This window comes from Penicillium vulpinum, assembly GCF_028829585.1.
Source record: "Penicillium vulpinum strain IBT 29486 chromosome Unknown utg000002l_segment0_segment0, whole genome shotgun sequence".
Lineage (NCBI taxonomy): Eukaryota > Fungi > Ascomycota > Eurotiomycetes > Eurotiales > Aspergillaceae > Penicillium > Penicillium vulpinum.
In genome coordinates, this window is record NW_026643242.1 from 4,481,085 (window position 1) to 4,495,465 (window position 14,381).

Sequence of the window (14,381 nt, forward strand, 5' to 3'; positions counted from 1 at the left end):
GCTCTCAAAAATCTCTTCTACATGAAGGTTCTCTACACAATTGAGAATTCCAACATGGCATTACTACTAGCATTGCATTCTCTATCACGAATCCCCAACAAGCACATCCACCATCATGCTTTTCAAACAGCAGAATTTGCGTACGATAGAAGTGTCTATTGCACAGCAAACAATATTCCCCTCTCTGTGCGGCTGGTTTCCCACAACTCTTTCATTCGCATGACCAGTGAGGGATTATGAGACTTTGCAATAGTCAGACGATCAGAGAAATTTGGGGCAGCAATACTTTTTGATGAGAGGCAGGCATGAATGAAATAGAGGAGTACAAAGACAGCCAATAATCCATTCATGGATGTTTTTTTAAGCCATCAGGCGGTGTGGAAGAATTAGTACTAGTCTGAGGTTCCACAATAGTATAGCAACAGTTACCATATAGAATAATTGTTCTCATGCCCAATCTTGCCAGTTGTTGGACGTTGTTTGAGATAGTTATATAGTCCACTTGTGCTAGGCATTAGTATCTAGGAGTAGTTAGTTAGTGGAGCATACTTAGCTAACTACAATCTTAGAATGCATAGTAAAAGGTACGAAGGCCTAGCCCTAAAGATCGTCCCCTTTCAACCTCCACATTCTCTCCGCCTTACTCTCCGCTCTGTTGTGCGTCACCGCCTACCATAAACATGGGCCATTCGGTGACAATAATGGTGTTTCTCCAGACTACGCTTCTCACTCTCAATAATAGTCATTTCCTCCTGTTGCTAGGTTTATTACCTAGATATTTTCTTCGTGTCTCTATCATTCTATTAAGATCTCCATAAGCGGAAAATTCGCAAGCTTGGGCTACTTTGCTCTCGATTTCGCATCACTCTGCTCGCACTTCGACGGCCAAATATTCCGTAACTCAACTTGTGCCTGGCACATCACATATTCTACGCCAACGAATACTTCGTCGCGTCTTTCTGTGAATTTGGAATCCTCCGTGAATCACCTAAACTCCAACAAGGATCCCTCATTACGATACCAACCATCTTGAAACGCGATAGCTTCATCTGTGTCAACCATCGTCTAGCTCCCCTAAACTCGCTGCTGGATGTTTTGATCAGGTCTCCAAATATTTGTGCTTCTAAGACAGGGTGGACGGCCGGTGGGCCGTCTCACAGATCGAAGGCGGCAGGAGATATTGGAGAAAAGGTGTCGAAATAAAGTGACGCCGCCTTTCGCGCCGCTGTTGTTTCTAGGGTGCGCCGACTATTCCAGTTACCCCGCGTCGCTTTTTTTGCTTTCCTTTTTTAACATTGAATTCTAAACACTTGACTTGCTATGGATGCGCAGTATCCTTTTGCTTCCCGTGACGACATCTGGCGTGTTTTTGAAGAGCTGAAGGAGCTCCATATCGCCCAGTACGAGCAAGGAGAACGGCTCGCGCAACTGGAGCGTCGCCGGGACGACGATGCGCGACTGAGAAGTCCTTGGTGCACTGTCTCGGCGTTTCCGCACTCTGTCGGGGCGATTGCCCCAGGTAGTCCACCTCTGCCCTCCGGGATCAGTTCACCACTTACGAAGACATCCCTTCCAGACCCTGCTTTCCACTCACCCCCAGATGCTTTTAAAGGATTCGATCAGAGTCACCATTCCGCAATGGCTAGTTCTGCAGTGGGGTTTGATGGCGAAGATGAGCCCAGACGGGGTACATCGCGAGCCAACAGTGTCCGTTTCGACGAAAGTGCTATCCATGGCAATGCTCAGGGTATGCGTTCCGGCAATGATCTTCCTCTGCGAACCGGCAGTGGCTTGAGTACCCACCCACTTCTTGAGCGGACCTTTTCTCACCAATCTGATGGACGATTGAGCTCTTCTGGTCATTCGCTCCATTCCGCTCGGACCAATAGCTTGCGCCTGAACACCACTCGGCTGCTTGGAGCCACGCCTATCGAGTCCCCTTTGATCCCCCCTCCTGGACTCTTCTTGCTGGGACCGGTCCCATCCATCATTCGGTGCTGGTTGACTGATACTTTCACCAATGCTACTCTCCTGTACGCAGCCGTTTGCTCTGGCTCTTACGTCTCAACTCTAGGACTCTCCATAGTCCGCGATCTTGGGATGGAGAACAAGATCGTGCATGAGGGTGATGTGAAGTACATCAAGCTTCCGCTCTATCTTCCCGAAGCACTTATTCATCCGTCTTCGTCACGCCCCGGAACCCCTACCCATCAAGTTCCTGCGGTGATCATCCGTTTTGTTGTTTGCGAGACAGAGGTCGGCAGTAACTCGATTCAAATCATCATTGGAAGTGATGTGATGCGTGCACACAATGCCGACATTTTGTTCTCGCAAGATAAACTGATCATGGTGGACGATGAGCACAACCGCATATCCGTCCCCCTCGTGCGCCCCGAGAAGGACTCCGTGTTTAAATCTCTTTGCACTTTTCCTGGTATTTCCAGTTCTGGAGACTTACTGGGACCTCCTACTGACGGAAATCCATCCGTGGGTATCATTGGCCGGCCTGCCAATATTCAGCAAAAGTTGGCATCTGCGCCCCCATCGGCTCGTCTGCCTGGCAGTGAGAATAGCGATCCTCACAATTCCCACCTACAGAGCCAGCAAGCTCATGCCCACAACTCAGCTGAAACACGCCCAGCCGCTACCATTCCCCCAACTTCTGAGCCCACCAAAACCGAGGATCCCCCTTCCTGGGGCGGCTCCTGGCGTCGCGATGCCAAGAGATCCGCCAAAACTACCCAGAAGGCGACCGAGAAACGCGAGATGAAAGTCTTCCGCACTGGAAAATCCAGCAGCCATGCGAACTCCACGACTTCGGTCTCAGGTCCTGGAAGTGCTACCACTGAGCAGGCCGACAAATCGTCTCTGCCGACTACTTCTTCCCACCACCCAACTACTCCTTCGGACAAGCAGAATCCCGTGGGTAATGCATCGGCGTTTGGATGGCTCAACCCGGCACCTCACAACGCCTCGTCCTAGATGAAACAGACTAGGCTTGGCTTTTGTGTTTGATTACATCCGAATCTGAAAAGATATCGGTTTTACGGCATGGTATGGAAGGGTTGTGATTACCCGGGAATCAGAAAAAAGTGAGGAATGGATCAGGCGCTGGGTTCCGAGGCTGCCGACAGGGAAGGGATATCACTTTTTCTTTTTTAGCTTGTAGCATTGCCGGACTTGATGGCAGCGGACATGACCTACCAAGTAACAAAAAATAAGAAAAAAATTGTTATGATTACCACTTAATTCACGTAGCCAACACCAATGATATGAACTAGGATTACATCTCACTTAGTAGTTATATCTTCACCTGTGCCGCCTGGAGGTCTATATCCACTAGTAAGTATTAGCGGCCAAGAGAACGAGACTCAGATAGAATCCTGGAGTCTGAAATTCAGCATGGGAGCCTGGAACCTAGAGTGCAAAATTTATTATGATAAAAAGTGGTAGGTCAGCCCCTGTCTGGCGAGATTTTCTTCATCTTCATCTTCCTCGACCTTCGTTTTAATATCACTATCAAATTCGCTGAAATTGATCCAGTACCAGTACCAGTACCAGAATCATTACTTTTCGAGAGTAAGCATAATGGTACATCTGTTGGATCTTCCAGCGGGAGTGATTTTATCCATCGTTGACTACCTACAAATGGGCACGAATCAGGTACCACTGCTATTCTATGAGCTTGAAGATCCCTATAGCTACGTGATAAGCCATGATGCTCCACCGAGCGTCAAACACCTTCATTCTTTCATGGCCGCTACTCACCGCCTGAATAATCCTCTTCTACAGGCAATATTCTATCGTGATATATCCGTTCGCAGCCGCTCCAGCGAAAAAGCTCCGTTGCAACAGCTAAACCAGTGACTTCAGGAGAGTCCAAGTCTCCAGGAACACATCATTTCAGCGACCATTCCACGTGATGATTCAATTTCCGATTTCCATCATTTCTTTTGGCTCCCCAACATCCGAACCCTTACTATTATTCAGTCCTTCGGCGGCGAGTGGGAGTGGAGTTTGAAGATGACACACATATTGGCACCTCTCCCGTTGAATGTCTAAGGCTGATCAAGTGCGGGGCGGATAAGGAGGCTCTAGCCAATATCTTAAGCTAGCCGGCAGCGTTGAAAACGCTTCACTTTGATGTCGAGCAAATTTAGTGGGATTCGACGTGTGTTGCTTTTGTGTGCACTCTGAAATCCCAAAAAGCATCATTGGCAGAACTGACAATGACACAGCCGACGGTTGACCCTGAAGGACTGGCTGGGGAATGCACCTCGCATTGATCTGAGCGAGTTCACGTCCCTTAAAGCCCTACGCATCTACCGTGTCTTTCTCTACGGAGCGGATGGTCAGTATGGAGTCTGAAAAAGCCTAACGCGCAAACTGGAGGTGTTGGAGGTCTTTAACGACGATACAGGCCTCACCTCAATCCTTACGGGAGACTGATAATACGCCATACGATACTTTTCTTCTTGGTTTGATCACGCATAAAAGGACACATCTTCCAAGCTTATACACCGTGATTATCCACTCGCCTGAAATAATGTATGATTCCGAAGAAGGAGATGACCTGCCCGCAGGACCATGGGCACTACCATCTTCACCCGCGCGCGAAGCTGAATCAGCCGGAATAAAGCTGAATGTGTGGCTAGGACACCCCTCTGCAGGAGGTGAAAGTGAACTAGATTTTGGGGAAACTGATGTTCTCGGGTCACTGAAAATCAGTTCAACCACACAGTGTATCCAACCAAGCGAAAGGTGGCAGTGAGACGTGGCTATGTATATATCACAGTGCATTCTTTCTTAGGACCTCTAGTATGGAATGTCAAGTATCATGCACTAGCTAAAATCAAATCCCATCAGATCAAATCTTCGAGAAAACCCCCAAAGCTCCCTTTGTGCTGTCCTTCGTCTCCTTAACAAGCCCACTGATAGTTCGGAACGCCTCATGCGAAGCATCGCCAAGAATCTCAAAAAGCACGCTCTCACTACTCGTAACAATAGCTCCAGCATCCCTCAACCTAGCAAGAGCAATTCCCCTCTCCTCAGGGTTAATGCTACTCACGCCATCAACGAGGATGTAAACACGGTGACCGCGCTCGAGGAGATCAAGCGTTGTCTGCGTCACGCAGATGTGCGTCTCGAGCCCGACGATTATCACGTCAAGGGGCGCTGAGTCTGCGGCTGGGAGCAGCTTCTCGACCTCCGGGGTTATCATTGAGAAGAGGGTTTTGTCTACATCTGCTCGGATGTGGGGGCCATTGAGGTGTTGTTGGAGTTCTGGTACGGTATTTCCGAGTTTGGCACGGTTTTGGGTTGTTATGAATACAGGGATTTGAAGGGTTGAGGCTGCTCGGAGCACCTTTTCTGTTGTTGCGACGCTGTTTGATTGGTTAGAGTTTTGTTTTGGTTGGCTTTGGCATATGGGGGGATGCGTACAGTTTGGGGAATTCGTAGATTCCATTGCGGAATTTGTCTTGAATATCACAGATGCTGTGGTAGGGATGCATTGTCAGTTTGGGTTTTGAGGTTATCTTTGTTCTTTTGATACCAAGTGTTCTGCTTACAAGAGGGCGGGATTGCCTGGCTTAATGTTAGTGGCTTGCATTGCGTGGGGTTTTGGGATTCTTACGGATCCGGGATGCGCGCGTAGGGGCAGCCATGATTGAGACAGGTTAAAAGTGGTTTCTGAGGATTGAGGGATTCGGGTATGCAGATGCAGAAGAAGAGAAGAAGAAAAGAACGACTAGCGGGGAAACGCGGTGAAGTCGGAGATGCGGGGAAGCCGGGAAAGATGAGAGGGCTTGTAGTTATATGTACCTGTACACAAGATTGTCTTTGATCTTTTTATTCTAATCTTGAATCAAATTTGTTAAACTTTTACATCAGAATGTACACATCACTCATCTACTAATATAGGCATCTAAAGCTTCACCTCATGCACCTTGGCCCGGCCGGCAAACCAGCTGTCATCACCTTTTGCCGCGGCTGTGCGGATGGCGTAAAGCTCGTCGACGAACGCCGGGACGAAGCTGCCCGGGCCACGAACATACTCCTTAGCCGCTGCATTCTCTGCTGCGATTTCGTACATGAGAATTCCGGACAGTACGGCTAGGAGTCTGTCAGAGCGGTGGGCAGCCAAGAAGCAGCCGGAGATTGTGCCAATGGCACAGCCAGTCTGTAAATACATGTTAACCATATAGTAGAAAGAGGGAATCGAAGAGGTTGCTTACTCCGGTCACTTGGCCCAGGTATGGGTGGCCGTTCTCGACGGCAATGACCCGCTCGCCATCGCTGAGGTAGTCTGTTGCTCCGGTCAATAGCACAACGGTTCCTATATAAAGTTAGAAGGCAGTAACCACAATTAGAGACTCTCGGGTGCACTTACGTTCCCTGCGAGCCAAGTCCCGAGCTAATGTAGCTTTTTGATTGCCGTCAAGAGTACTCGGTCCGCTGTCGACACCGCGCTGCTGAACAGTACTCTTACCCCAAACCTGGCGAATCTCTCCCTCGTTACCCTTAATCAGATCAAAATAGCCCCCGGCCATAAGCTGAGTCACTGCATTGCGGCGAATGTGTGTCGCAGCAGCACCGACTGGGTCGTATACTACCGGGTTGCCCCGCTCATTGTATGCCTTGATGGCTTTTAGGTAGTTTGATACACTATCGCTAGTCAAAGTTCCCATGTTGATCAGAAGGGCGCCATCAAGCTTGCACAGGTCTGTAGCTTCATCTCCGTACGGAGACATGATTGGGGATGCGCCACTGTGGGGACAGTTAGCATGGAAAACGGCGTGGCTAGGTGCAATATACTGACATGGAGAGGGCAACGTTGGCCACAAAGTTCGACACAACGAAATTGATCATATTGTGTACGAGGGGATGCACCTCTATCATCTTACGAATGATTTGGGGAGCCTCATTCAACAAGGCCTCGACCTCGTTAGTACGAGGAGGCTTGGAAGCCTGCGCAAACTGGGGAGCATTTAGGATGAGCTCAGCGAATTTCTCGGCAGATGCTTTAGGGTCATCGGCTGCTATAATAGCGCTGACAATAGCCACTCCATCTAGTCCTTTCTTTGGTGACTGAGACTGATAGATCACTCGTTGCACGTTGGAGTGGTTGATGCCGCCGATGGCAACAGTTCCTATAGCGGAATCTTTGATGGCATCCAGGATGATTTGAGTACCTGCCGTCCCAATGACCGACTTGGTATTGGTTTTTCTATGGATGGTTAGCGCATATCACTGGATGGTGGGATACTGGAAATTCGGACTTACGTAGAGGTGGCAAACATGGTACCAACTCCGATATAGTCGGCACCATCTGCGGTAGCCTTTTTCGCCTCCTCGACCGAGGATGTAGTGATACCAATAATGGCATTCTCGGGAAGAAGCTTCTTTGCTTCCTCAAAGCCTATATTGAACATGAGTACATGCGTCTTTGTAGGATGGTAGCGACGAACTCATATCATCTTGACCTAGATGCACGCCCTCGGCACCGATAGCAAGAGCCACATCGACCCGGTCATTGATCAGAAGAGGCACATTGTATTTTTTGGTTACCTGGTGTAGCTTCCGGGCAGTTTCTACCAGGACACCTGTGTCGTTGGTTTTGTCCCGGTATTGCACCACGGTGACGCCTGCAACGGGGATTAGTTGAATGAGTGGCAAGGCTGCAGCACCACTCACCTCCTTGTAAAGCACTTTCTACCACTGTGCATAAATCTCGGCCCTTGAGAATGGCTGGGGTCGAATCCGTGACCAAATAGAGCGATAGATCTACAGGCATGGTGTCTCGGCCGGATAAAGGTAGAGTAGGGGATTTCGGAGTAATAGATCCCAGGTCTTTTAACAGAGGTGAATCAAACTGAAATGAACAGTGAATTAAACAAGGTCAGCAGGCTATACTCGTACAACACAAAACCCCGTATTAAGTGATCGAAGGAGATTGCCGTTTGTCGTTGTGTGCCCGTGGTGGGGTCTCTTGGAAGGTTCGGCATGTACTCGTCCGGATGTATACAACACTGTAAAATTCACTTATATATGTTTCAATATTGAATAAAGATTTATTTTAAGGCACGAATAATCTGAGGTTTGAAAGCTGTTCCTCAACAAATTATCATTCTGAAACATCTAGGATCCCATGTACTACTTTGTATGTTCAATTGTCAATGGTTCTTTATAGTACTCCGAGTTATTCCCGGCACGTGCTGGCTGACATAACCATGATTTGTCAAATTCTGCTTTTCCTCTTCTTCTTCTTTCTTTTTCCCCAACAACACACAAAACGCTTTCAGGCATCGAGTTATTTTCGAAGCCTTTATCTATTTACCGCGTGGACTTTTAGTTCTACGCTCTTCATTTTTCATCACTGGTTAGTTCGGTCTCGCCAACATCACTTGCCACCGTCCGCCAGGTCTCCGACCTCTGACTCGGATTCCCCAAAGAACTTCGATCTTTCCCCGAAAGCAACACGTTGAGAAGTTTCCTGCGAACTTGTCTATGTATTCGTCCTCCGTCCAAAATTTCGAACATCACCTGCCGCTCAAGCTGCAAACGTTTCGCGCGCCGAAACCTTGCAGCATACACCTTCGATCCTGTGGCTGAATACCCCGGATCTTCCCTCGATCTGCTGTGACTTTTCCCTAAGAAATCACACACTATACCACAAGAAAAGAAACTTGACACGCATGTCTTGTCTCGTCAACAAAATCATCACCCAGAATCTTCCCAGCTTTCCCTTAAGCAAGCCCACTGTTCCATTCTAGTGAACCAATCGCTCAATTAAACCGTCATCATGGCCACCGTCAACATTCGCCGGGATATCACCGATCCCTTCTATCGTTACAAGATGGAGAAGCTCCAGGCTAAGGTCGAGGGCAAGGGCAACGGTATTAAGACCGTTGTCGTCAACCTGAACTCGGTTGCTCAGTCCCTCAGTCGCCCCCCTGCATATCTCATCAAGTACTTTGGCTTTGAACTTGGCGCCCAAGCCAACGCTAAGCCCTCTGACGAACGTTGGATCATCAACGGTTCTCACGATGCCCCCAAGCTCCAGGATTACCTCGACGGCTTCATCTCCAAGTTTGTGCTTTGCAAGAAGTGCAAGAATCCCGAGACTGACGTCTCTATCAAAGATGAGAAGATCACCCTGGACTGCAAGGCCTGTGGTCAACGCTCCGATGTTGATCCTCGCCTCAAGCTGAGCACCTTCATTGTTCGCAACAATCCCAAGGGTGGCAAAAAGGAGAAGAAGAAGTCTCGCCGTGAGCGAAACAAGGAGAAGGCTGCCAATGGCGAGGATGCTAGCCCCGGCGACAGCAACAACTCCGAGAACGGCGACGATGATTATGCTATCGAGGCTAACAGCGATGATGAAGTCACCCGTCAGGCCCAGGCCATCGAGGCTGAGGTCGAGATCAAGGATGATGAGTGGGCCGTTGACGTCTCCGAGGAGGCCGTGAAGGCTCGCGCTAAGGACCTTCCCTCGGATCTCAAGCGTGCTCTTGTCATTGAGGATGGTGACGATGAGGGAGCTGATGGACCCTCGTCCTACGAGCAGCTGGGCAGCTGGATCGTTGAAACTGCTGCTGAGAAGGGCGGTGTCACTACCGTCACTGATGTTGAGATCTACATGAAGGCTAAGGAGTTCGGCATTGAGACCAAGCACAAGACTTGCGCCGTGCTGGCACAGAGCATCTTCGACGAGAAGATCGCCAAGCAGATCGAAGCCCGCGCTGGTTTGCTCAAGAAGCTGATTACCTCCGATCGTCATGAGAAGGCCTTCCTCGGCGGTACCGAGCGCTTCGTTGGTCAGGATCACCCCGAGCTCGTCGCCCAGGTCCCTGCCATCTTGCTTGGCTACTACCAGAACGACCTTGTGTCTGAGGAAACCCTTAAGGCGTGGGGTGCCAAGACCAGCAAGAAGTACGTCGACATCTCAACTAGCAAGAAGATCCACAAGGCTGCCAAACCCTTCATCGAGTGGCTCGAGAATGCCGAGAGCGACGAGGAGAGCGAGGAAGACAGCGAGTAGACAGCAAAGGTTGCGTTCGGTTATGTATACTTCGTTATTAGCTATCTGCGTTCATTCTTGGATTGAACACGCGCATTTTTGGACCTCCCCCTGATATGACCATCTCGCATGGACTGATCAGTCTGGCTGTCGTTTTTAGTTTAGCTTACCAGTCGCCACTCCTTTACAATGAATATCAATATGGCATCAACGCATTGCCACTTATGTACCTATACAAGAGTAGATATCAAAATACAATATAGTCATATCTCATGCCATGCAATAGTTGCTACTATCAACAATCGACAAGCAAGAACTAGAACACCACTTCAGCAAGTCTAACCTGCTCCCCATCGCCATTGAAAGGGAGATTAGTAGCACCGCCATAGTTCCCAGCATTGCCTGTAGTAAATGTAGTAACCACATCCGCTCTCACGCGATGTCGCATAAAAACAAACCATGTTAAATCCACGTTCCAAGCCTCCATCGCTCGAATCGCATCCTCAACAGAAACCATGCCTTCACCAGCTGCAACATCATTCACAGACAAAGAGGCCCTTGAAGAAATGAAATAATATTCGGGCCCGACAAACAGCGCAATCCAACCACCAAGCATCTCGCAAATTCTATCACCCACTTCCAAAGGCAACCGGACATGCGAGAGAACCGTAATAAAGAGGGAGATCAACGCACGCCACAGACGATGGTGGGGTGTGAAGAATCTCGACCCTGGCGTTGAGGGCGAGAGCGAAAGGGACGAAGAGAGGGCGAATTGTAGAGTGAACGCCATATCTCCTGATCCAGCAATGGTCGGAGCCTGAGACTTGGCACGGCGCTCGTTCGCGGCCTCGGCGTCAGCGCGCACTTTCTCCCACACGCGACGGTATAGCCGGTCCCAGCGGGAGAATTCGGTTTCGACACGGGTAGCCATGAAATCACCTGCGCCTTTGCACATTGCTTCGATGGCCTCGCAGGCTGTTACCGTAACGAAGGTTTCTTCTTTGTGGTCTGGGGTTTCAGGGTTGCGAGTTGATTCTGTGGATGAGGTGTTGATAAGGGACTTGGAGGTGTCGTTTGCTTGTGATGAGGGGAGTATTATTCGGCTTGCTACTGTGGGCCAGAGTTCGTTGATGAGAGGGAGGAAGCTGGTTTCGTTTTGGGACAGGGCGGGTAGGACATCGATGAGGATTGAGAGGAGAGAGCGTCGGAGATACGGAGATGGTGAGGTTAAGTGGGATGGTATGGATTTGACGATGTGGAGTAGGAGGGCGTGGGTTTTGTTGAGTGGCTTCTCGGCGTCTTCTGGTTCCTTCGGGGGTGGGAGTGGAGGCTCGTCCGATTCGGCTTGATCCAGAAGCTCTTCAATGGACGGCTCCGGAGGAGGCTTTTCGTATGTTTCTGACCATGGCTTTTTGGGATGGGGGATCTTGCCATCACTATCTGCTAGTTCATCTTCAGCATGCCGTTTGGCTTTGCGGCTGGCAATGTTTGCGGCGATGCTTGAGATTGAGAGATTCTGATATTGAGATTTCCGGGTATCGTGAGAGCCATCCTCTTTGCTTTCGTCGATTGTGAGTAAAGACGGTTTCTTCGCCCCTTCCTCGACGACTGCCGCAAGGGTTTTGAACATCATCTCAACAAGTTTGGGATACCCATGGTATAGATCCAGGATACCAAATACAGAATCAACGAGATCATCCAGGTAAGGGATCAACCGGGCACCACAAAGCTTGATCATCATAAACAGGACCTGCGGTGGATAAGGTGATACGTCGAAGGTATTAAGTTTCAAGGCCACCGAGTTCACCAGGTAATCCACGTTTTCAATGATCATAGTACTCGTGTCTGGGTAGTTGCACGCATTGGTCAAAATATTGAGGCATGTCATGGCGTGACGTTGAAGATTAGGGTTCTGTGATGCCAACAGCTGTAAAGTTGGGTAGAGCGCGTCCATGAGTTCAGGTCGGAAAGCCTCACCGAGTTGTTGCGCTTGGAGAGCCACCGATTCTAGAGCGAGCGCTGATGTACGCCAGTCGCCCGTTCCATCAACTGACAGTTCGTTCAGTATATTTAATGAGATATAATACAACTCTTCAATCATTCCGCCACGGTCAGTTGATGAGACGGACCCCTCAACATGATCGAGGGAGATGAAATCATCAAAGCTAGCTGTTGCCGTAGTGCTGTCCCGCAAGAAAGTCATTGCCAACCAGAAAGGCGCAATGACAGAATCACTTGATGTCGTATGCATACGGTTGACAATTGATCGAGTGATCTCATTTCCAGACTCGGACAAGTTCAATCTAGTAATCATTGACCGTAGATCATTGAGAGTTTGTTGCTGACTTTGATGTTCCAAAATGATGGGTGAAAACGCATTAGATCTAGCATCAGTGCTGAGCACATCCCAGTTGAAGCCAGCATCCATCGAGGCCAACGGCTGGAGAGCATTGGTGTTTTGTTTGACAACCGCGCCGACACTATCACATAGGCCGGATGCCAAACCGCTGGTGAGCAAATCTGACCCAGATTGAACTTGGGACAGAACCTGGAAGACGGTGGAGATCTGACGAAGCCCCCACTGCTTAGCAGTTTCATCATTGCCTTGCATGATTCGAGGGAAAGAAGTAAGCCACGTATGCAGCGATTCTTTTAAAGAATCTAACACTGTAGGATATGTTGTGGCAAGATGAGTTACATTCTTATAGGCTTCGTTCACTCCTTCGTCCTCTTTATCTGCTAGGACAACAACCGTTTCAACCATCATAGGGAGAGACTCTGAAAGGGTGGTCTGGCACTCTTCGATTACCATCAAGGAGAGGTCTAGGACGGCAGACTGAACCTCTGACCTCTGATGACGGCGAACCTTGATAACATTAGCCAACGCAAGCTTGATTTGTGTTGCGGTGGCCTTCAACCAAGCTTCGTCTAGAGCTATCTTATCGCTTCCTAGCGCGGGCGGGGAGTCTTCCGAGGCAACACGGTCATTGAGAACAGCTCTTAGAAGCTCTTTGAGAATCTGCAAGGAAGTCTGAAGGAGCTTGTATGACCTGCGAGTCTGTGTCGATGGTCTGAGAACCTTAGCCAGTGCTGACACAGTTCGCGGCATGATGCTGGCAAGGACCACACGGTCTGTGACTCGAGCATAAAGTGCCTGCAAAGCCCTGGCAGCTGCCAGGCAAAGCTCATCTGATCTATCATCGACAATTCCCTCAAGCAGAATATATACTGTTTGATCGACAACCGTCGCTGTGCCGATCTCGTGATAGATTGTCCGTTCTGGAATATCTCCTTCCAAGACAGTGAATATAGCACTGAGGCAGTCAAATCCAGAGATACACAGTTCTTCCGAAACCTTAGGCTTCGGTAGTTGCTTTTCTTCGGCTTTGTTTGGAGATCCCCCAACGATCAACGTCAACAAAATTATGAGTTGCTTGCCCATTACAGGAGACAGCCGTTGCCGCCATCCATCAGCGACTAGTATCCGCAAACAGTGGATGGCAGACTCCAAGCACTGTGCGGGTAGTCTTTGTGTCTCATTAAAGATATGCGACAAAGGAAAGAATGCATATTCAGCTAGCTTTTCGTCGAGGGTATTGTTTGCTGCAAGTTCCTTTAAACAGCTGTGCACCGGCTCAAGGACTCGGGATACATCGGCGGCGGAAGCTTGATTTCCTCTGAAACGAAGGCCTACAGAGCTGAGTTCGATGCATGGCGCTCGAAGCTGTTCAGAGATCAGTACTGTTCGCACCAAGAGCCGAATAGTCATATCATACCTGCTTGAAAGATTCCTGCCGGAGGTTGTCCATTGCAGCCGAGCAGCGCCGTGCGGCGTCAGAGTTGCACGATAATAGGCTAGATGTTGAGTAAAGTAGCAGTAGATCAGTCAAACACCAAGAGCCCCATTGTAGACACCGTCTAGCGGACCCATCGCGATCGAATACAGCGGGACTACATCCCAAAACTGCACCGCTCTGTCATCATCTGCCGGCAAAATTGAGCGGTGAAACTAATATATCCTAAACAGGCAAGATAACATTGCACGTGATACATTAGCGCGTCTCAACGCGTGGGAATCCAGACAGCTGCCTGCGACACGGTAAGAGCGAGTATTGCCTTGGCTATTTCAATTGGGGCTCTGGTCTATTGGAATATATATTGGACCATATTCCGGGTCTATTTGCCTCTGAGAAAAACCGCTCTATGCGGGTTTTGCGGATTCCAGAGCTTGCGCTATTATCGCCCTCGCGCTCGAGACCTAGCTCCTGCATACGATTTGTAGGACAACACAATTTCTTGACCACACCAATCTCGAAGCTATCTACAGGCCTGCTATCTGTCAGCCTTAGAACCCAGCAAA

At 49.3% G+C, this 14,381-nt stretch overlaps 7 protein-coding genes across 7 annotated transcripts; 4 read left to right on the top strand and 3 right to left on the bottom strand.

Annotated features, from left to right (window-relative positions):
- Nucleotides 1-1,320: 1,320 nt before the first annotated feature.
- Nucleotides 1,321-2,982, top strand: N7479_004710 (uncharacterized protein; the record flags this gene model as incomplete). The annotated part of the gene is made up of 1 exon (XM_057252407.1): nt 1,321-2,982. One exon carries the CDS (start codon nt 1,321-1,323, stop codon nt 2,980-2,982), a length of 1,662 nt encoding a protein of 553 aa, XP_057111732.1.
- A 606-nt stretch (nt 2,983-3,588) lies between these two features.
- On the top strand, nt 3,589-4,062 carry N7479_004711 (uncharacterized protein; the record flags this gene model as incomplete). Its single annotated transcript, XM_057252408.1, is given in 2 exon segments — nt 3,589-3,863; nt 3,879-4,062. The coding sequence occupies 2 exon segments, from the start codon at nt 3,589-3,591 to the stop codon at nt 4,060-4,062; spliced, it is 459 nt and encodes a 152-aa protein (XP_057111733.1).
- Nucleotides 4,063-4,143: 81 nt separating this feature from the next.
- Nucleotides 4,144-4,771, top strand: N7479_004712 (uncharacterized protein; the record flags this gene model as incomplete). The annotated part of the gene is made up of 3 exons (XM_057252409.1): nt 4,144-4,184; nt 4,239-4,362; nt 4,421-4,771. The coding sequence occupies 3 exons, from the start codon at nt 4,144-4,146 to the stop codon at nt 4,769-4,771; spliced, it is 516 nt and encodes a 171-aa protein (XP_057111734.1).
- A 96-nt stretch (nt 4,772-4,867) lies between these two features.
- N7479_004713 (uncharacterized protein) lies at nt 4,868-5,666 on the bottom strand (the record flags this gene model as incomplete). The annotated part of the gene is made up of 4 exons (XM_057252410.1): nt 4,868-5,384; nt 5,443-5,496; nt 5,571-5,586; nt 5,636-5,666. 4 exons carry the CDS (start codon nt 5,664-5,666, stop codon nt 4,868-4,870), a joined length of 618 nt encoding a protein of 205 aa, XP_057111735.1.
- A 260-nt stretch (nt 5,667-5,926) lies between these two features.
- N7479_004714 (bifunctional hydroxyethylthiazole kinase/thiamine-phosphate diphosphorylase) lies at nt 5,927-7,795 on the bottom strand (the record flags this gene model as incomplete). The annotated part of the gene is made up of 7 exons (XM_057252411.1): nt 5,927-6,181; nt 6,237-6,337; nt 6,392-6,768; nt 6,821-7,228; nt 7,285-7,420; nt 7,470-7,646; nt 7,696-7,795. 7 exons carry the CDS (start codon nt 7,793-7,795, stop codon nt 5,927-5,929), a joined length of 1,554 nt encoding a protein of 517 aa, XP_057111736.1.
- A 1,008-nt stretch (nt 7,796-8,803) lies between these two features.
- N7479_004715 (translation initiation factor eIF5) lies at nt 8,804-10,042 on the top strand (the record flags this gene model as incomplete). Its single annotated transcript, XM_057252412.1, has 1 exon — nt 8,804-10,042. The coding sequence occupies one exon, from the start codon at nt 8,804-8,806 to the stop codon at nt 10,040-10,042; it is 1,239 nt and encodes a 412-aa protein (XP_057111737.1).
- A 295-nt stretch (nt 10,043-10,337) lies between these two features.
- On the bottom strand, nt 10,338-13,830 carry N7479_004716 (uncharacterized protein; the record flags this gene model as incomplete). The annotated part of the gene is made up of 2 exons (XM_057252413.1): nt 10,338-13,745; nt 13,798-13,830. 2 exons carry the CDS (start codon nt 13,828-13,830, stop codon nt 10,338-10,340), a joined length of 3,441 nt encoding a protein of 1,146 aa, XP_057111738.1.
- Between the last annotated feature and the right edge of the window lie 551 nt (nt 13,831-14,381).